At 43.6% G+C, this 22,885-nt stretch overlaps 1 protein-coding gene across 1 annotated transcript in view; it reads left to right on the top strand.

The window, feature by feature from the left end:
* Positions 1 to 1,703: 1,703 nt before the first annotated feature.
* The window catches only part of LOC126475969 (uncharacterized), a 114,946-nt gene continuing 93,764 nt past the window's right edge, over positions 1,704 to 22,885 (top strand). The window contains exons 1-4 of the mRNA XM_050103506.1: positions 1,704 to 1,915; positions 2,124 to 2,179; positions 2,276 to 2,441; positions 20,075 to 20,299. Of these exons, the coding sequence (XP_049959463.1) occupies positions 1,886 to 1,915; positions 2,124 to 2,179; positions 2,276 to 2,441; positions 20,075 to 20,299 (477 nt within the window). The 5' untranslated portion in view covers positions 1,704 to 1,885. The remainder of the gene's footprint in view (positions 1,916 to 2,123; positions 2,180 to 2,275; positions 2,442 to 20,074; positions 20,300 to 22,885) is intronic.

The raw sequence follows: 22,885 nt of genomic DNA, 5'->3' as shown, positions 1-22,885 counted from the left end.
TTTAAGTTCTTACAGAATATCTCCTTAATCTGCTTCATACTTTTCCACGTACTTGCATCATTAGTTTGGTACAGGTCTCTGTTGTGCAGCATAACTTGTGCTTTCTGCAGTTCATAACTAAAAAGCCTAAGAAACCTCGGGTTGGCCGGACTCTTACGTATTTGGCTGGACACGACCGTAAAAAACCGGACATAACTGGTTATAGGCTAAGCCATGTCTCCGCAATATCCTTTCTTTCAGGAGTGCTAGTTCTGCAAGGTTCGCAGGAGAACTTCTGTAAAGTTTGGAAGGTAGGAGACGAGGTACTGGCAGAAGTAAAGCTGTGAGGACGGGGCGTGAGTCGTGCTTGGGTAGCTCAGTGGTAGAGCACTTGCCCGCGAAAGGCAAAGGTCCCGAGTTCGAGTCTCGGTCTGGCACACAGTTTTAATCTGCCAGGAAGTTTCATATCAGCGCACACTCCGCTGCAGAGAGAAAATCTCATTCTGGAAACATTCCCCAGACTGTGGCTAAGCCATGTCTCCGCAATATCCTTTCTTTCAGGAGTGCTAGTTCTGCAAGGTTCACAGGAGAGCTTCTGTAAAGTTTGGAAGGTAGGAGACGAGGTACTGGCAGAAGTAAAGCTGTGAGGACGGGGCGTGAGTCGTGCTTGGGTAGCTCAGTGGTAGAGCACTTGCCTGCGAAAGGCAAAGGTCCCGAGTTCGAGTCTCGGTCCGGCACACAGTTTTAATCTGCCAGGAAGTTTCATAACTGGTTATAGCCAGACATCTAACAACTCAATACACACCTCTACTCCCCACTTGTTAATCTCCCTGTGGCTGTCCTGGTGCTCCTCCCTCCATACTACAAGCTCATCTGGGATGAGGAAACAAGAAAAATTGAACATACGGTAGTTGTATATTCTTAATTTCGGTTAAAACAGTTTATTTTGAGGTTTTAATTGAAAATGTATTATACTGCAAACATTTTAGTTCTGTTTCTCTGACTATCTCGGGCTTTAAATACGTATCAAGTCAGAAATATGCATGATTAAATATTATATGTGAAAATAAGACGTCATGGGTGAATGATATTATGAAAAAGGTGTGAAAATACGAAGAGCGGCTGGACCTGAAATTTTCGCATGGGACTGCAAAATCCCTGGTTGGACTTCAGAATACTATCCAAGATACTTATACAGATGGATGTCAACGATAGTGGACAGTAGTTTCGCGTATCCCGTCTGCTACCCTTCTTGTAAATCGGGAGATGGTTCAGTGTTCTTCTTGCCATGACAAATGTTTTGTGGTGGCGCTTTTCTGTATAAAGAGGAATTATTCTTCCTAAAATTATAATTATCTCTACATCAGATTAAAGACTAATTTTATTCTGACACTGTTTTAAGCTCGCCACTTTTCCACGCTTTAGACGTACCATAGACTGAACAAAAGTTTCCTCGTCGTAGCCTCTTTGAGCCGCTACTATGCTTTCAATTTCCCATTGTAGTTCGATTCCTATTGCTCACTGATTTTATTTTTTGCGCAGTTGTTTTATTTCTGATTATTGTTATCACGTTAAACCTGATTAGATCAGTGATCCTGATGTTGAAACATTAGCTATTTCCAACATCTTTTAAAAATATTCGGGATCAGCGTTTTATGTTAAGAGTTTCAGTTTTTAATCAGTGAACTTTCATACTGTAGTTGGTGCCCTTCCTTTTACACGTAGAACAGTTTAGGTTTTTTCTTCGCCTACGAGATAACATGAAGCCTGTGATCATTGATTCTAGCTCATTAGCAGCAGAAGCGCAGACAGGTTACTTACTATCGAAAGTCTTTGACTGTCCGCTTTGGTGTTGAAATGACAAGTAGTGCACTCTAGTATATGGCAATCTTGTAGAGAGTAAGCAATGGATTCCCAGCTACTTGGGACATGGGAGGTAAGCAAAGTGCGGAACATTTGTGTAGTTTTGTGTTAGTGACATGTTTAGACAGAACTTTGTGGTTAGTGTGATAGCTGATGCCGTCAGAGAAGCTGTTGTGATGTTTTGGTTGCAATTGTCACAACACATAACATGTAGAGGTTTGACAACTTCGTGTTGTACGAAAAGGTGCGGGATATAGCTGAGTTCGTATACTGCTTTACAGGTTGTTTCATGCACTCCTCGCCAGACTGGACTGGTGGAAAACACTGGTGTTGATGGGTAAGTAGTGAATCTCGTATTTAAAAAATAATAAAACAAAACAAATGCTTTATGTGCAGAGTATTTTTCTTAACCAGATTTGTGTTTGCATTTTAGGACCCGCTTTTGCCTGGATGAGAGTGGTGATGTTACGTGGACAGTTCCGGATGACGCTGAGGCTATACCTCTGTTTAACTGTGAAACATATGAAGTTTATAATTCACCTCCCATGGGCGTTGTGATAAGATTCGGAGCGTATGCGGGTCACGTCATTGAGTTTCGGGTGGGTTTTTTAACATTTAAAGTTTTTGCGCTTTTAAAATTCCTTAACCTGAGTATCAGTAGTATTTCTTAAAAAAGGATCCATTCCTTTATCGAATAAAGCCTCTTGGTCTTATTTGGAATGTATTTACTACATTATCCTGTTTATCATATGACGAGCAGTTGTCGGTAGAGGTAACAAACTACTAATTTGTGCGAACAAGGTTGGTGAAAGATCGCTGTCCTCAGAAGGAGTGCTGAGTTGTTAAATACAGACTAAATTTGTGTAGTAACTATTTTCGTTGATTTTAGATTGGTTGCTGTACACAGATGAAACAAGCATTATCTTTTGACTCAGGTAAATAAATGGAGAACCGGAAGTCTTAATGACACTGTAAGCTTGAAATGTTCATTGTAACCAGTGGCTTTGTTAGAAAAATGTTGCTTGAGATTTAAAGAGAAACTGAAATTCTTAAAATTTTTTTAGACTTGATATGTTCATAGCGATATGACCTAGTTGCTCCTTTAAAGCTGCAAGATGAACCAGGAGGTAACTGAAGTTTTGTTGGGATACATGTCTTGTGATCCAAAGATAAATATAAAGATTTGGAGGATCTGGCTAAAAACTGTCAATACGTGTAGGCCTATAGGAAATGTGAATTTCTTTACACAGCCTCATCGAAATGATGGAGAGTCTTCATCAGATGTAGAAGTAACTTCGGGTGTGCCCCAAGGAAGTGTGTTGGTGCTCTTGCTGTTCATATGATCAATTAATGAACTTGCAGACAACATTAATATTAAAATCAGGCATTTTGAAAAATTATGCAGTTATCTGTAATGAATTAATATTGGAAAAGCTGCATAAATATTCAGGCAACTTTGTGCAGAGATTGGAAACTTGTTCTGTATGTTCAGAAATGTAAAATTTTGCCCTTTACAAAACGAAAAAATGCAGTATCCTATGACCATAATATCAGTGATTCACTGTTGGAATCGGCCAACTCATACAAATACCTGGGTGTAACACTTTTTAGGGATACGAAATGGAATGATCACATAGGTACAGTCCTGAGTAAAGCAGGTGGTAGACTTCAGTTTATTGGTGGAATACTGGGGAAGTGCAGTCAGTCTACAAAGGAGATTGTTACCAGCTCTAGAATATTGCTCAAGTTTATGGCACCCATACCAGACAGGACTAAGGGGGGATATTGGATGTATACTGAGAAGGACAGCTTGAATGGTCACAGATTTGTTTAATTCCTGGGAGAGTGTCTCGGAGATACTGTAGGAACTGAACTGGAAGAGTCTTGAAGATAGATGTAAGTTATCCCAAGAAAGTGTATTAACAAAATTTCAAGAGCTGGCTTTAAAGATTACTCTAGGAATACACGACAACCCCCTATGTATCACTCACACAAGAATTGTGAGGATAAGATTAGAATAATTCTGCATGCACAGAGGCATTCAAACAATCATTCTTCCCGCACTCCATACGGGGATTTGCTGAGTATAGATATAGAAGTAGAACTTCCTTACTCCCATTACCAGTTTTCGAACTACATTATGAAATAGCTAAAGCAGCTGAAACTAGAAAAATATTTGTATGGTTTCCTCTTTTGTGAATGAACCAGAAATTTTTACCTATTTTTATTCGCTGCATTAGTAAAATTTTCCTTATGATGCTCTTAGAAATGATTTGTGTGTTTAACAACAGTGAGCATTACAGCTAATAGCTTGCAAGCACTTACTTTCCTAATGGAACACTGACAAGATTGATAACAGAATTTTTTTATTTTTTTGTTTTTATCATTCTGAAGAAGAAAAAAAAAACATAATTTACTTTATTCTATAAAACTCCTTTCCTTGTGAATTGAAATGTTGAATTACAACTCTAGGCGCCTGTAGTTAGACCTTTGCTTGTTTGTCAATACTTTGTTTGAAATTTCTTTTTAGGATCTCTAAACAATGGAAAATCACTGGATGAAATGCCAATATTATGAGAAAGATACAATGTTCTTCACTACATGCAAGTGATATTGAGTGACAAACAGAAACAATGAAAAAGACTGCTAAATATTAATCAGATGCTGGATTATGTCATTCATCGGACATAGACAGTACAAAAGCCAACCCGCCCAGTGATATTTACTGTGTTGGATGGTATCAGACAGGGAAGGTGAAGGCCGGTAAAAGCTAGTGCTGCGGGAGCATGCAGGGCTGTGGTGGGGACAGGATAGTGGGCTGTTAGGTATGGCATCAGGAGACTGTGCTATGGGAGGCTGTGTTGTGGGATGGGGAGGAAGGGGAGAGGAGAGAGGTAGACAGGCAAAGGACTCTACAGGTGTTGCACTAGTGAGATAGGTGTATGTAAGGCTGGAATGGGAGCATGTAATGGGTTAGATAGGTGTAGGACAGGGACCAGTGAAGATTGAGGCCAGATGGATTACAGTAAAGGAGGATGTGTTGCAACGAGAGTTCTCACATGCACTGTTCAGAAAAGTTGGTGTTGATGGAAAGAATCCAGATGGGAAGGCTTTGAAGCAGCCATTGAAGGCAAGCACATTGTGTGTGGTGGTATCTTCAGCAACTGGATGGTCCCGCTGTCTCTTGTCCATAGTTTGGCTGTGGCTATTATTACAGTCAAACACCTTGTTAGTGGTCATGCTCACATAGAATGTAGCATTGTGGTTGCGGCTAAGTTGGTAGAGCACATGGTTGCGTACATGTGGCCCTACCTTTAATTGGATGGGAGGTGCCTTTGACTGGACTGGAGTAGGTAGTAGGATGATGGTGTTAGGGACAGATTTTGTATTTAGGTGTATTGCAGGGATATGAGCTGGGGCAAGTTTTTTGTGAGCAGAGGTGGAATAGGGATGGTCAAGGATATTTCAGTGGGGAGGTGTCAGAAACTCTGCTAAGACGGGGAAGGAGAGGGTCTTTCTCTCAACTTTTGCTAATGCCTGTCCTCCACAAGCCTATCAGCTTCCTTACTTTTGTAAGAAAACTAATCTTGTGGCTGTGTTGTGAGATGGGGGTGAATGACATCATTTCTTTGCTGCCTCTGCTGCTTGATTAAATTTGGTGTATATTGTATATTTGTAATACATTCAGGTTAATGATCAACTTATGAATGTATCTTCACTTCAAATGCTCTGATGGCAGGAGGGACACTGAGCTGTGTCATACAACTGCTGAAAGGTTGATTTTTTTAAAAAAGTTTATTCCTGCTGCACTATGTTGGACATAACTTCTTTGCATAGTTTTATTTTTATTTTCATTTATGGCAGCAGTGATTTTTTTTCTTCCACTTGGCTTTACGTCACAATAGTGATTTATTGTTAACTATTCCTACAGGGAGATCAGTGTCAAAAGTTGAGGTTAGAAATGCCCTTTTTGCTCCGTGGCAATTGGCAATGCTCATTGCAAAGTTGCACAACAAATAATGTGTTGTAAATGAGCCTCTTATGTTATGGATGAAACTATTTTCTTTGAAAATGCCAATGTTTTCAACCTACTACTGAGAGAGAAACAATAGCAGAAACACGAAGAAGCAGATTTTATTTCTTTATTTATTTTTTTTCCGAAGTGGTGGCAATCCTGCTTATTGACTAAGATACTTTGGATGGTATTATCACAAAGAGTACTAAGCAATATTTGGATTGCTTGTTGTTACAGTGTGTTCTGATTAAATTCCCAAGTTTTTCTTTTGCTAATGTCTTAACTCCTAGCACATTTGTGAGGGTTCTCACTTTTTATTGGGTGCACAGAACATTTTGAATGAAATAATTAAACTACCTCACAAAAATACACTTTCATGACGGTGACTGCCGTATTTATTCTTGACAATATTGCTTTCCTTTTTCGCTCTTGACAGTGTGTTACCTCCCAGTAAAGTAATTACGCTTACAACTCTCCAATTTGTAGTAGTTTTGCTACTCGCCATATCGCGGAGATGCTGAGTCGCAGATAGCCACAGCAAAAAGATTGTCAGAAGTGAGCTTTCAGCCAACTAGGCCTTCTTCTTAAATAAACACACACACACACACACACACACACACACACACACACACACCCTCAGGGGGCTCAGCATTTAGTTGCTGGTACGGGCTTGGCGACCCCAGGGTCCCTGAGCTGGGGACTGGGAAGTGCCACCAGTCTTCAATACCGTAACCTCTGAGCGTGCTTCAACGACCACTGTAAGGTGCAACGGTGGAACGTTGTACGGTACAGAGCCTGGGGATCTTGGCTTAACTGCCTGGGTCGCGAGGATGGTATAAACCTCTATAAAAAAAACTTCAATCTCGAGGTGTGCTGCGCGCTGAGGAGACACATGGCTGTTGAGGTAGAACAGTTGCGAGCGGGCGACCTCTGGGGAACCTGCCGCCCCCCGGTTGTATTAGGCTTACCCAGGCAAGTGGGGCTCTGTCTGGGTGGACATTCCTTTCCCTAGCTGCTCGTGGGACCACCATGAAATGAAATATGAATAGTGTGCAAGCACAAGACTCTAAGAAAGGAAAGTTCAATGCTTCAAAGTATGACCCCCAATCGTTCCCTTCCCTGCCCACACCAGGGGAGGAACGGTGGTCTAAATTACCTGGTGAGACGTATTCTCCTCTATTTCTGGTTTGCAGCCGAACAGATGGGGACTCATTTCTGACCACAAAGCCTCAGTTTTTTGTGGAAAATTTAGAGGACAAGTTTGGAGAAGTTGAGGGCATGTCTAAAATCAGGTCTGGAGCAGTCCTCATACAGACAGCATCCCCAGCACAGTCACGGGCATTGCTTGCTTCTGACAAGCTCGGTGATGTTGCAGTCTCCCATTACGCCTCATAAGAGCCTCAATATGGTTCAGGGACTTATTTTTCATTGCGATCTGTTGTTGCAGTCTGACGACGTGCTCTGTGCAAATCTGGAATGCTGCGGTGTCCACTTTGTACGACGTGTCTTGAGGGAACCTAAAAATAATAGGGTCGCCACCGGTGCCTTCATCTTGGCTTCCGAGGGCGACACACTGCCGAGAAGGTCAAGGTGGTGATATATTGATGTGATGTTAAGCCTTATGTCCCTCCTCCCATGCGCTGCTTTAAGTGCTGGAGGTATGGGCATATGTCATCGAGATGTGACACCAACCCTACCTGTCGGGATTGTGGACGTGCCTCCCACCCCAACGCTCTGTGTTCGCCGCCCCCTGTTTGTGTCAACTGCGGACAGAATCATTCACCTTGCTCGTCGGACTGCGTGGTTTATCAAAAGGAACGGAAGATTATGGAGTATAAGACCTCGCACGGAAGGGATCGCTTGGTGCCCTCCCTTCCATGGTTACTGCCCCTCCAGACGTCAGCCAGTGGCTGAAAAAGCTACCACCTGTGGGCCGTAGGGCTTCCAGGTCTTCCTCGGTCCATGAGACTGGGTCGGAAAAGCCCACCCAGCCTGATAAACCAAAGTACAAACGGGACCCTACCAAAAAGAAGAAAAAGCAAAAGGAAAAGGAGGTAGAGACAGAAAAGGAGTTCACCACTGCACCAGAAGATGATGTGGAACATCTAGCATCCACTCAGGAGCTAGATGTTGCTCGACCCGCTGTTCCTATGGAAGTTGATCAGGCTACTTCGCAATTGGTGGCGGTGAGCACTTCTAAGGTGTGACCTATCTCTCTCTCTCTCCCCCCCTCCCCCCCCCTCCCCCCTGCCCCCCCCCCCTCAGGTTCTTTCATGTCTTCACAGTCGGATACCATTATCCTTCAATGGAATTGCCGTGGTTTTTTCCACCACCTTTTTGTGTTGAAACAGCTTTTGTACTAAACAGCTTTTGTGCTGCTTCCCTGCCACTTGTCTGGCCCTACAGGAAACCTGGTTTCCTGTTCGGCAGACCCCCTCCCTCTGTGGCTACCGGGGTTACTATAAGAACCACGTAGAATTTGACAGGGTGTCTGGCGGTGTCTGTGTTTATGTTCTTGCCACTGTTCCTAGTGCCCCAGTGCCACTTCACACGGCTCTCGAGGCTGTGGCTGTTAAAATCCGGGCAGGAATGGAGCTTACCCTCTGTTCCCTCTACCTTCCCCTGGATGCGGTTCTCCCTCTTGCCGACCTGGCTGCCTTGTTCGCCCAGCTCCCCCCGCCATTCCTTCTTTTGGGGGACTTTAATGCCCACCACCCTTAATGGGGTGGGGCCCAGACCTCGGGGCCAGGGTAGGAACGTTGAGGCTCTCTTGGCACAGCAGGACATTTGCCTCCTTAACACTGGTGCTCCCACATATTTTAGCTTGACTCATGGCACATACTCGGCCATTGACCTCACTGTTAGTAGCCCAGGTCTTCTTCCATACCTCAGTTGGATGGTCCATGACGACCTCTGTGATAGCGACCACTTTCCTATCCTGGTTTCTCTTCTTCAATCCGAACCCCCTGAGCAGCTGCCACGATGGTCTCTTCGTGGAGCTGATTGGGCAGCCTACACCTCAGCTACCATGGCCATTGCCCCGCTTCCTGGTGACATTGATTTGGCAGTGGACGAGGTCACTATGGCCATTGTTTCTGCTGCCAAGGCAACTGTCCCTCGCTCTTAAAGTTCCCTAAGGCGTAAGTCAGTCCCTTGGTGGACACCAGAGATTGCAGAAGCTATCCAGGACCACCAGCGAGCCCTACGACGACACCAGCGTCATCCTTCCCTAGAGAATCTGGTTGCCTTTAAACGGCTGTGGGCCCGGGCTCGGCAGTTAATCCGGTGGAGCAAATGGGGCTGTTGGGAACGATATGTTGCCACCATAGGGTCTCGCACCTCCCCATCTCAGGTGTGGTCGTGGGTTCGGCGCATTTTTGGCTTTCGCCCTCGTGCGTCCGTCCCTTGCCTTTCTCTTAGGGGTTCACTTTGTACTCACCCAATCACCATCGGGAACATCTGGTGGAGTACTTCGGTCGTATTTCTGCGACAGCAGGCTACAGCGCAGAATTCCGTGCCATAAAAGAGCAAGCTGAGAGTACGCAGTTGTCGTTTTGTACGCACCATTTGGAATGATACAATGCCCCGTTTAGTGAATGGGAGTTCCATGTCCAGACCGAATGCACAACCACTTTCTTCGCCATCTCTAGGCGCACTGTCAGGGTGAATTACTCGCCCTGTTTAACCGCATCTGGACGGAGGGAGCTTTCCTAACTCGTTGGCAGGATAGCGTTACCATCCCGGTGCTGAAACCTGGTGCAGATCCTCTGGTGGTTGATAACTATCGCCCTATCAGCCTTACCAACGTTATGTGCAAACTCCTGGAACGGATGGTGAGTCGGCAGCTCATGTGGATCCTCGAAGCTCAGGGCCTCCTAGCCCAGCAACAGGGGGGCTTCCGTCAGGGCCGCTCAGCGATCGACAATTTAGTCTCGCTAGAGTCGGCTATTCGTACAGATTTTACCCGGCAAGAACATCTAGTTGCTGTTTTCTTTGCTCTTCGGAAGGCGTACGATACCACCTGGCACCATCATATCCTTGCTACGCTGCACAAATGGGGCTTAAGGGGTCCACTTGCAATTTTTCTACAGAATTTTCTCTCCAATTGCTCCTTTCGGGTTAGAGTTGGCACTTATTTTAGCTCTGCTCATATTCAGGAGAACCGTGTCCTGCATAGCTTGGTTCTCAGTGTTCTCCTCTTTTTGGTGGCGATTAACGGTCTTGCGGCTGCGGTGGGCTCGTTGGTCTGTTCCTCTCTATATGCCGATGACTTTGGCTTTATTACAGTCCCCCAAGCATCAGTGTCGCTGAACGGCGGCTGCAGGGAGCTATCCATAAGGCACATTTTTGGGCATCCAACCATGGTTTTCAGTTCTCAGCCTCTAAGACCCGAGTGATGCATTTCTGTCGTCGCCGAACAGTCCACCTCCATCCAGAGCTCTACCTTGCTAATGAACTCCTTCGTATTGAGGAGACGCATCGCTTCCTTGGCATGTTGTTTGATGCTCAGCTCACTTGGACACCTCATCTTCGTGAGCTTAAACAACATCCTTCGCTGCCTCAGCCACACTGTTTCGGGGCTGCACGAACAACCCTCCTACAGCTCTATAAGGCCTTAGTCCAGTTCCGTCTCGACTACAGGAGCATGGTGTAAGACTCAGCAGTACCTTCAACATTGCAGATCCTCGACCCGATTCTCCATTGTGGCGTCAGACTGGCGACAGGTGCCTTCCGCACTAGTTCGGTGACTAGCCTTCTTGTAGAAGCTGGAATCCCTCCCCTATGATTCCACCGACAACGTTGCTTGCGTCATACATCGCCCGAGTCCATGCCTCGCCCGACCACCCAAACCGCAGGCTCCTTTTCCATCTTCTGCACTCCTCTCCCCACGACGGTGGCCTAGGTCGGGTCTCCCGATCGCAGTTCGTGTTCGTTCCCTTCTCTAGTCACTCGAGTCCTTTCCCCTTCGTCCATCCTTCCGGCCCTCTTCTTCTACCCCTCCTTGGTCCCTCCCTTGCTTGCGGCTTTGCTTGGATTTGTCCTGCGACTCAAAGTCCTCTGTTCCACCTGCCAGTCTTCGCCAACAATTCCTGGCTCTTCTTGCCTCGTTTCGAGATGCAGATGTAGTCTACACTGATGGTTCTGTGGTCGATGGGTGCTCTGGGTTTGCTTTCACCCACAGAGACTATGTTGAGCAGCATTTCCTGCCTTGTGGGAGCAGTGTTTTCACTGCGGAGCTGGTTGCTCTTTATCGTGCACTTGCTCATCTTTCCTCCTGCCCTGGGGAGTCATTTGTCATATGCAGTGACTCCCTGAGTGTATTGCAAGCACTCGACCAGTGTTTTTCTCGGGACCCTTTGGTGCGCGGTATTCAAGATGCTGTTTTTGCTCTCGCTGAATGTGCTCGTTCAGTGAAGTTTGTGTGGACCCCGGGCCACATCGGCATTCCAGGAAACGAACATGTCGATCGGTTGCCCAAGCAGGTCACCACTTCGCCACCCCTGGAGCTTGGTCTCGTGGAAAGAGACCTCTGGTCAGCCCTAGATCGCCAGGTCTGCGATGTCTGGAGCTCTGAATGGTCTGTCTTGAACATGCCAAATAAGCTCCGCATGGTCAAGTCATCCATGGCTGTATGGAACTCATCCTTTAGGGGCACGCGTAGGGACTCAGTTATTCTCTGCTGTCTCTGAATTGGACATACGCGGTTGACCCACAGCTATCTCATTCGTTGTGATGCAGGGCTGACATGGTACATCTTCTGATGGACTGCCCCCTTTTAGCCCCCTTGCGGCAGTCCTTTAATTTACCAGCTGCACTTCCTTTAATTCTAGGTGACGATGTCTCTATAGCTGACTCAGTTTTATGTTTTATCCGTGCAGCTGGGTTTTATCACTTGCTCTAGTATGGGTGTTCGCGCATGATTTCTCAGGCTACACCCACTCCAGTGACTTTTAATTGTGACGTGGATACCAATATAGTGTCTTTTATGGTAACAAGTTGTGTTGGTACCTCTATCAATGCTTTTCAGCTGGAGGTTCTTGGTTTGTAGTTGATTGGTTGACCTTTTACCTGATCCATCAACTACTGTAGTCTGTTTCTCTCTCGTCAACTATTTGCTCTGCTCCTTTTAAGTGTCCTCTATTTTGTGTTGTTGCAGTGTTCATTTTAGCTGGGTGTAGAGGTTACACTTTTACTGTATAGGCCTTTTACAAGTATGTCTGTTTGGAACAGGGGACTGATGACCTCGATGTTTAGCTCCCATCAAACCCCAAAACCAACACACACACACACACACACACACACACACACACACACACACACACGTGCCCACAGTCTATGGCTACTGAAGCCGGGTACAAGCAACAGCGCATGTTGTGAGAGGCAACCAGGTGGTGGGATAAGGAGGTGGCTGGGGCAGGGAGGGGGAAGGATAGCAGGGTACGGGTCGCGGATAGTAAAGTGCTGCCTGTGGGAGCATACAGGGATGAGGTGGAGAGACGATAGCACAGCTAGGTGCAGTCGGGAGGTAGACAAAGGTTGAGGGAGGGAGGGGGGGGGGCTAGCAGAAAAGGAGAGAAGTGAATGGACTGAGAGTGCATTGGTGGGATAGAGGCCTGTATAATGTTGGAGTGGGGACCGGGACGGGGCTGATTGGTAAGGACAATGACTAACGAAGGTTGAAGCCAAGAGGGTTACGGGAATGTAGGATATATTGAAGGAAGAGTTCCCATCTCCACAATTCAGAAAAGCTCGTGTTGGTGGGAAGGATACAGACGTCACAGACAGTGAAGCAGTCATTGAAATGAAGAACTTCACATTGGACGGAGTGCTCAGGAGCAGGATGATCTAGCTGTTTAGAGGCCACAGTCCATCGGTGGCCATTCATGCAGACATGACAGCTTATGGCTGTCATGCCAACATTAAATGAAGTGTAGTGGTTGCAACTTAGTTGTAGATCACATGACTGTTTGTGCAGGTAGCTGGAGTGGTGATGGTGGTGGGAGGATGTGGGGCAGGTCTTGAATCTAGGTCTATTACAGGGATATATGAGCCATGAGGCAAGGGGTTGGGAGCAGGACTCATGTAGGGATGAATGAGGATGGGTTCGGAGTAAGAGAGGGTGGGAAGAGTAATGAGTTGGACATTCGTTATGTTAGGGCACAATAAGAGGTAGTCAAAACTCTGGTCGAGAAAGTGATTCAGTTTCTCTAGTCCTGGGTGGTTTTGAGATATGAGGGGAATGCTGCTCTGTGGATGCATGGTGGGACTGTGGAAGATGACAGGTGACTGGAGAGATAAGGCATGGGAGATCCATTTTGGTACTAGATTGGGAGGGTAATTATGGCCTGTGAAGGCCTCTGTGAGACCTTTGGAATACTTCTAGAGGGACCACATGACACTACAGACGCAACAGCCTCATGTGGCTAGGTGTACAGAAGGGACTTATTGGTATGGAATGGGTGGCAGCTCTTGAAGTGGATATTGCTGATGGCTTATAGGTTTGATATAGTTGTACATACTAATTTAGCTGTCTTTGAGGTGGATGTCAATGTAAGGAAAGGTGTTGTGTTGGGTTGAGTTGGACCAGGTAAAGCAAGTGGGGGAGATGATGTTGAGAGTCTGGGGGACTGTGGATAGGGTGATCATACCCTCGATCCAGGTCACAAAGATATCATCACTGAATCTGAACAAGGTGACAGGTTTGGAATCCTGTGTGTTTAGGAAGGTTTCCTCTAGATGACCCATGAATAGGTTGGCGTAGGAGGGTGCCTTCCGGGTGCTCGTAGCTGTACCTCGGATTTGTTTGTAGGTAATGTCTTCTAAGGAAGTGAGGATATAGTTTGTCGTGGCAACTAGGAAGGTTATAGCTTTGTAATTCATTGGGTGTTGGGAAAGGTAGTGGTCAATAGCAGTAAGGCCATGGGCATTAGAGATGTTAATGTAAGGGAGGTCGCATCAGTAGTGGTAAAGGAACAGGAACTGTGGAGAGTCAGTGGACGAATTGGCTGGTATTTTTAATATAGGTGGGCAGGTTGCAAGTAATAGACTGAATGAGTTGGTCTACTGGAGTTGAAATTCTCTCTGTGGCATCATTAAAACTGGACACAATGAGTCATCCTGGGATGCTTACTATCCCACTAAATGAGCCACTGGATGCAGATGGACAGACAGAACTCTTTGGGGCTCTCCCCCCATCCATTCCTTCTTGTGGGTGACTTCATTGCACAGAATGTGCAGTGGGGCTTCACTACCACTTGCTGTTGGGGTCAAATTATCGAGCAATTCATCCATCCAGAGAATATCTGCCTGTTGCACTCTGGTCAAGTGACACACTTTCCTACAGTTACAGTGTGATTATCAGCCACTGACCTTTGTGTTTGCTCCCCAGCTATTGCAGACTCAGTTCAGTGAGAAATTTCTACAGATTTGCATTCCAGTAACCACTTTCCGGTGTGGATTTTTCTGCTGGCTCAGATGGTGGTTGACAGGAGGCCACAAAAGTGGATGGTTCAGAGGCAAATTCAGCAGGCCATCTTCGAACAACAGGATTGTGCCCAGTAGATGGTCGACTGTATCACCTGTATGATCCAACAATCTGCCACAGATTCTATTCCCCAATCTAGCAACCACCTCAGAGGACAGCCTGTCCCTTAGTGGAATGATGATTGTCACTGGCAATTGGAGCCAAGTGTACAGCTTTGTGGAAATTCACACACCGTCTAACTACAGAAAAGCTTTGTACCTTCAGATCTGTGAGAGCGCAAGTTAGGTGAGTGATAAAAAAATGGAAGAGGAACTCCTGGAAGGAATTTATGACTTCCATTAATCAGTCCACTTCCACTGCTCATTCTTGGGACTTAATAAGCTGGATTTCAGGCTAGGGCATTTCACATCCCCTTACGGCCTTGTTGAGAAATTTGGTCTCGTTGGATGCATGTAAAGATATAGCTCAGGTTTTAGCTGATTATGTTTTTACCATCAGTGTGTTATCCAGACAAACTCCTGCATATCAGGCGTTCTGAGCACTGTGGAGATAAGGCAGCTACCCTTCTTCTCAGATATTGAGATGGTCTACAATCTTCCATTCTCCTTGTAGGAAGTGGGATCATCTCTGTGCATAGCCAGAGACATTACTCCAAGACCGGATCAGATTCCTTAAGACAGGCTCGGTTATCTGTGCTCTGGAGCCAAAGGAGCTCCTATCTTGTTTCAATAACATCTGGTTTGATGGGCCGTACCCCGTGACTTGGAAAGAGGCAATATTAATTTCATCATGGAAACCAGGCAAGGATCTACTGACCCTAACAGTTACCAGAGTAAGACCGTATCAGTTGTACAGGTAACACTTTAGAGCATGTGGTTAACCACCACCACAAATGCCACCTTGTCGGAATTCCGAGGTCACCTGTGCCCTCCCATTGTGCTACTGTTCTGCCCTTGACAACTTAATTCTGCTGGAGACGGCAATACAGTATTCCCTCTCTGAAATTAGTTGGTGTGTTTTTTTTGAGCTCGCAAAAGTGTACCTGCTTGGAGGTATAACACCCTTTGCCAACTTCATGAATGAGGACCACGTGGACATCTGCCACTTTTTATCCAGTCATTCCTCAAGGACTAGTGCTTTCGATATTACATTGGTGATACTTTGACTGGTTGCTGTGTTCAGGAGAATGGGGTCCTCCTATGAACTGCACTCAGTGTCACACTGTTTACAATCCCTATCAATGGCATCTGCTCAGCATTCCGTAGCTCTTTATTTGTGGATAAATTTGCAATCTTCTACTATTCCTCCAGGTGTAAAATGACAACATAGCTACTGCAGCTGAGCATCAGGAGGCTGGAAGCTTGGGCCAATAAAATTGGTTTTAGAGTCTCACAAGAGAAGACTATGTATGTCAGTTTTAACTGTGCTTGTTGATGTTTTATTCATCCAGAGCTCACAATAGGGAAAAATTTTCACATCTTAAAGGTAAAGTGCACTTTTTGGGCCTGTAATTTGAATCAAAATTAACCTGGCTCCTGCACCTGAAAGATCTGCAAATAAAGGGCTTCAGATCATTGAATAATTTGAAATGCCTCGGTAGAAAGATGAGGGGAGCTGACATGTTTCTCCTCCTGCAACTTTATATGGCATTTGTCAGATCACTGTTATTTTATGGCAGTGTGATTTATGGATCAGCCCATATTTCTTGTCTCAAGATGTTAGACACTGTCTTCAGTCTCTGTGTGCAAAGGCTGGTAAACCACCACTCTAGATTTGGTGGCACCTCTTTCTGGCTCAGCAGACCCTGAAAATCTGTGTTGGTCATTGGCATTTAGTGCAATAGTCCATCCCAACTTTGAGTGGCTGTTCAGAATTAGACACAATGTGACTAAGCCTTTCGAGATATGTGCTGTTGACTGTCTCGAGGATTTGGTTATACCAGACCTCAGAATACACATTTGGTGAAGGGACAGATTGCAGCCTTGGTGTCTTCATAGGCCCAAACTGATTTTTAGCTTGACACAATACAAGAAAACTTGTACTTCAGATTACATTTATACAACTGTTTTCTTCCATTTTAAGAACTTAACACAGTTTTATTGTTCATATGGATGGATCTTAGCAAGAGAATGCCCTAGGTTGTTCAGCTGTTTCTCTGATTGGGTTTTTAGAGTGCACGTTTCAGATCAATGTACAAATTATGAAGTGGTGTTATGTGGCATTATGATGATACTGGAGTGAATATACAGGTATCACAGTACAAAGTTTCTTGTCCATTCTGCCTTGCTCAGTGTGCTACAAGCTGTCCACACACTAATTGATTCATATCATTCATAACTCATTACAGTGGCCCCAACACCATGGCAAGGTGGTGATCTTTTGCTGACTATCTGGACACATTGGGAAACAAGGAAATGACATAAACGATAGCACGATAGTGATAAAGCAGCCGAAGAAGCATGTCAGGATGGAGTTTTATGTTGATGTGCCGTTCCCTTACATGCTGTCATCTCCTTTTTGACAGATGAATAACACGTCTGTGGGAAATTGAATGTTTGGAGGTGACAGAAAATAAACTGTGGTCACTCAAGGTGCTGGCAGACTTCATGCCCACCTCACCAGTGGAAGGTAGTAGTGCTCATCAAGCTTCACATGGGACATGGGCATTTAATACACGGTTTCCTCTTGTGGCAGGAGGGTTCACCACTCTGCGAAGTTTGTGGTGTACCACATTTGGTTTAGCATATTTGGCTTTGTATATCTTATGTATGACATCGGAGAAGCCCTTGGTTTAGGTGGAGACCTGTTCACCATGCTCACAGACACTGACACCAGTGTTACACGGGTCCTGTTGTTTTGTGAATTGTCAGTCCTCATCCCTAAAGTGTTGGGAAGGAAAGGTGGACTATAATGCATTACAAACTACTCTGCCGCCCACCCCACTCCCCTCATGAGAATGGCATGTTGACTTTTCATCAGGGCATTGACATTAATGAAGTTGAATGCCCCACATCCCAAATAATCATCATTGTCGTCGTCATCAAGAATTGAAAAAGCCTCCTCTAGGGGTGATAACACACAGGCTGAGAACCAGTGTCCTGATCCCTGCATTATACTTATTGTAATTTTCTGCAGTATTAGTATTCTGCACCTCAACTTCACAATTGCATGCCGTAAATTAAGGTATGGGAAAATTTTGCCTTGTGAAACTATTCTTAATGTTTCGCTGGCAGCTGCTTTTGATACCGTAGGTGCTTGAGCAGATATAAGCCACAGCTAATTTTCCCCTCGTATCAAGCTTATGTGGTTTACTCATGTAAGGCTTTTGTCTAGGTAGGAATTTTAATGTTGCCAATGCGAGTGGACTGTTTTAAATTTTGTGCAGAATATTATGATTTTTTAATTGTTCTAGCATTTAAAATGATCAAAGATCATCAGATAGAGAGTAGAAATAAATTCAAAGTTGGAAAGAAATTGATTAGACAGGAAGTCCAAATTGTATATCATGACTGTGTTCTTAAGAATAAGGTTTCCCTATAGTGAGTTAAGTTTTGCCACAGGGTCTTAGAAAACAAGTTTGTTCAGATATAAAAAGTACAGCTATTTAACATGGATGCTTTGGGAAACACCCAAAGCTACTGTAGGCTTTAAGAAGGTAAAAGAAATAAAATCTCAGTTGGAACGAGATAACAATAAAGCAAGTTTCAAGCAAATGATAGGAATATCTTAGAGTATGCTGTGATCAAGGGAACTGTTGGGCAGTTAACAAGAGATGTAGTCAAAAAATTGATGAGAGAGTTGATTGAAAACAATGAATGTGAAAAAGATATGGAGTTATATTAATGTTTTTGATTGGCTTTTGCCTGTTCACCCATTTACCATTGCTATACTAGAGGTTGAATGTGGCATCCTGTAGTCATTGACAGTGTCATTTTTTGTTTGGCATTCGTTAAAAGCAATTCAGTCATGTAATGATGATGTGTTGTATCACTTCCATGTCTAATTTTTGGCTGCATGACAAAATGATCTACAAAATATTTCAGAATGAAGTTTAAAATCTCAAAACCAGATATCTGAGTAAAAATTGTTGATAGTGGCCATTGAAAGGTGGTTTACTGAGTTCGTGGAACATTTCAGGCACAGAAACCTACAAGAACTGTTAACCTGTGTGAGCCATTGAATGCCAAATAATATATTCATTTGGATGTGCTTTTTTATCTAGTTTTTATTGGGAAGCAGCCTTAATCCATGGAAATATGTATCTAGAAATGCGTTAAATTTAGTATTACTATGACAGGTTTTACTTTGTATCATTTCACTTGTCACTGCACAGACTCCCCATAAATCAATCTGTTGTGAAATCATGAGGTACTTTTTCATGTTAATACTTGGCTGTGATATTGTCGTGTTCTTGCAGCTCAACATGGTTCAAAATCTCATTTTTCAATCTAAATGTTAATCTGTTGTTTATAGTCTTTAACACAGGAATGTTATCTACTATGTTTCTAGTCTCGTCCACACTAATCATAGGAAAATTTACAATTGCTGACTCATTGTAACAGTTTCGTGGGTTTTCTCTTTTGCTTAAGACACACACGGGGGTAGTTCCTCTGAAAAGGACATGGGTGATTCTGTTTTCCATTCTTGTCAAATTGGAGCTTGCACAATGTTTCTAAGATTTGTGAGTGAAAAGATGTCAAAGCTCAAATTGTGTCTGCTTTGTAGTTTGTTAGTGTGTGACAGACTGTTTCTACCTGATATTGTCATGTTTCACATAAAAGATGATTTAATGGTAGTAGTGTCTCGATAGGTTAATAACCTAATTGGCAGTCATTATTTTGTTATGTAACAAATTTCACACTTCACTGTGTGTGCTGTTTCATTGGTAACTGTTAGATTAGCTGTGAAATTAGTAACAACGGAATGGTATGAATTATCCTTACATACACTAGGAATGCACATCCAGCCTTATACTGTTTGCAGTTGTCTGTGGAACAATGATGGTACACAGGCATACACCTCTTGAAAGCATCTTGACGGCCTCAAACATCTTTTCTTTAGGGCACCGAAAATATCAAAACTGTATGGGGAGAGATCAGGACTGTATGGAGGGTGTATAAGGGCTTCCTAGTGAATCTTCTGCAGCATAGTCGAAACTACCATGCCAACACGTGTGGGCATTTTTTTGGCATGTTGTTTCAACTATGCTGCAGGGAGTGTTGCTGGGAAGCCCTTACACATCCTCCATATGGTCTCAACCTCTCCCTGTGTGATTCTCGTATTTTTGGAGCCCTGAAGAAAGACATTCATAGCCAATGATAAGCTTTGGATGACGAGGAGCATGTCTGAGTACAGTCGGGGTTCTTTAGGCAACCACAAACATTTTTCCGTTAGGGCATTGACCATTTTGTCTCATAGTGGAATAAATGTATTAATGGTTATGGTGATTTCTATTGCAATAATAGACAGTTCACTTCCTTTTTGTCCATTGTCTCATTTTCATTTGACTGTCCTTTATAATTGGTAAGAGATGTAAAGAAATATTTGCTAGAGTTTCAAAATTTATTCGTAGTGTTTAATACAGTCTTTGCCATCTAGACATAATTTCTTTCAGACTATAAATATAGTGTCCTTCTCTCTAGTTTCATTTCACATTTTTACCCCAAATTGTTCTGTTGTACTCGTCTGAAGTTTTGGGTCTGAAGAATTGGTATATGTACTTTTTATTGCAGGTAGACCATCCTGATGGTCAGGATACAATGGTGCTGACTTGTGATGCTTGGTGCATGCTGCGGTGCAAACGTGTGGTGGAATCTGACCCTGACCCACCTGGAGATGCTCCATTCTCATTGTTACCAGCTCTTGAGGATGGCTATTTTTCTGATGTCTCCATCACTGCCAGTAATGGTCGCATCTTTGCGGCACATTCGTGTGTGCTCAATTTGTCTGCTCCTGGGGTACGTGTTGGCCATTATTTTCAGTTCTTGTCACATGTAATTCAACTTTTATTATGAAATATATGTACAAAAGAAATTTATTTATATCTTTCACATAATTAATTTTTGTGCACTATCTGCAAATATCACACAAATTGGTGGGTAAAAAAGTAAAAAAGACAGTGACTTTTGAGTGAGGAATGTCAACATTTTTGTGATTAGTAGAAGCCTTGCCAGTAAATGATTCCTTGAACTCTATAAAATGTGAGCTATTTCATCCATTGTGAATTTTTATCCACCAAATCACTTTTCAACTGTAACAGTAAATTATTGCAGTGTCCCAAATTTGGAGGCAGAGCGGATGAAATAACTGTAGGACACCATGACCATTTTTGTTGTAGCAATTAAACAAGATCGTGGATGTTTCAGATTGGTTAACGAAAATCTTATTGTTCACTAAAACGGTTTACTTTTCGACTAGTCATTTGTGAAATTCTATGGAAAGGTTTAATATGGACCTTGTTTATCAGTTGACAGAATAGTTTTTGTCTGCATTGTAGCATATTACAGTGGGCCAAGTCTGCATGTTTTATTGTTTCTTTCTTGAGGGTGGGCTGTAACTTATTCATATTTTACCATGTCTACAACAGTGCCTCAAAAACTGATAGGGGTTGCACTGCTGAGAAATATTCGTGCAATTCAATTTTATGTCATGCATAATCAGTCTGGATACTTACCTTGTTGACACCACCACCACATTCAAATGGATATTAAATTCCTGTTCACCTGGGTACTTTCAGTATATTCCAGCATGTGGACTTCACTTAGCAACCTTCATACAAATAATTATGATGTTGTTGTACCACTTGTTTGTCAAGTTGGCTAAGTTGTCTTGGGCACTTACCGTCATGTATACTCATAAGATCATTCCGAATTTCAGTGAGTTGTTCACGGATTACAACCTGGCAGCAGAGTATCAATTATAATTTGTCAGCTCTTCTTCTGTTTCCTCCTTTGTTTCTACAAGCAGTAAGTAGTGCTCTGTGGACACTCAAAATTCATTTACACAGTTTCACCAAAGACCCACTTTATCTACTTTCAGATGTCGTTAATGAAGTTCTAACAAGAAATCAGTAAATTCAGTTTGTGTCTGAGCTGAGAGAGAAAGGTAAAATTCAATCTCAGTTCCAAGTGAGTTGCCTACTAAACAGTCTTCATGTTTTTCAAAACTAGGAATTTGGGAATGATATGTTAAGTGCATTTTTGCTTTAGAATTTTCAAGTACTGCAAACTTCCTCCCAGGAGGCTCGCAACTCTCCTGTTGGTATTTGTGTGATGAGGTTGGGTCCCCAAGCTACTGCAGTACTTCTTCCTTCCCCTTGCTGCAATTTTATTCTCAGAGGATCTTTTCTCAGACTCGTTTTCTAGGACTGATTCTCTGCTGACAACTTAGCTCGCTTGTATGATATATGTTATGTCTTCTCCCACTTCGTTTCTTATTTTGCATTGTATATTTTGATTAACATAAGTTCAGTCCCCACATTTGGGTTTGACCTCCACCTTTTCAAAACTTTGTACGGAATTAGAAGCCATTAGAGAAAGATTACCAAACATCCAGCATGGTAGCCAGTCCGTATGGGGTTTTGTGATGTACCCACAAAGTAGTAGACCCCTGACAATGCAGAGATCCCACTATAAATGCCTGAGCTGTCACTTTCCTGTACATGCCAATGTATAGGTGCCTGTCAGTTGGGAGCACTGGGTCTCCCATCACTGCTTTGTGGCATCCATGGGGAGAGCTGGCACTGAGAGCAAGCAGGATCATGGTGGGTATCTGGTGGTATGAAAAGACTGAAGTTATCAGCTATGATCATAAGGCCCTGGCAATCTCTTTCCATAGATTACAATTTAGCACCAATTGTTACAAACACAGGAATTTTTCCACCTTGGCACACCAGGGAGGAATGCAGCCACATACTCTTGTATTTTTCTAGTTCGCGCCTGAGCAGACGGAGGGTCCTTAATTAAGGTGCTGTTCCCACCAAATCCTGGGCATTATTGTCTTGTAAACAACTTGGTGATGTACCTCATAACTCATAAGAACCTAAAGGTGGTGCAAGGCTTAATTTTCACCACTACCTAATGCTGCAGGTGAATGAAGAATCATGCAAACACTTCATAAAGTGATGAATACACTTTGTATGTCACAAGCCTGCCAGACGATAAGGTTGATACTGTAATATTTGTCCCTTCTTTCGAGGGTGGGGGGGATTCATTTCGAGAGAAGATCAAAATCTTGCTTTATGGCTGTGATGTGAAACTGTATTTCCCACTCCAGGTGTGATGATCTAAACACCAACATATCAGGCACATGTTTCCCAGTATTCATGTGACCCAATTTGTGGAGACTGTTCCTGGCCACTTCGTGACAGCCCTGTCCACTGCCATGTGTCTGTGTCAATTGTGGGATCAGTCATCCTGCCCAATTCCCGAAATGTGCTACTTTGTTTAAAGAAAGTGACATCCAGGGAGATCTCCAATTACCTCTCATATTTTGAAACTTTTATGATTGATAATATCATGTGAAGGGTATTGACTTTTACCACT

Source organism: Schistocerca serialis, chromosome 1, assembly GCF_023864345.2.
Source record: "Schistocerca serialis cubense isolate TAMUIC-IGC-003099 chromosome 1, iqSchSeri2.2, whole genome shotgun sequence".
In the NCBI taxonomy this organism is placed as follows: domain Eukaryota; kingdom Metazoa; phylum Arthropoda; class Insecta; order Orthoptera; family Acrididae; genus Schistocerca; species Schistocerca serialis.
This window is presented reverse-complemented; position numbering and strand designations above follow the sequence as displayed.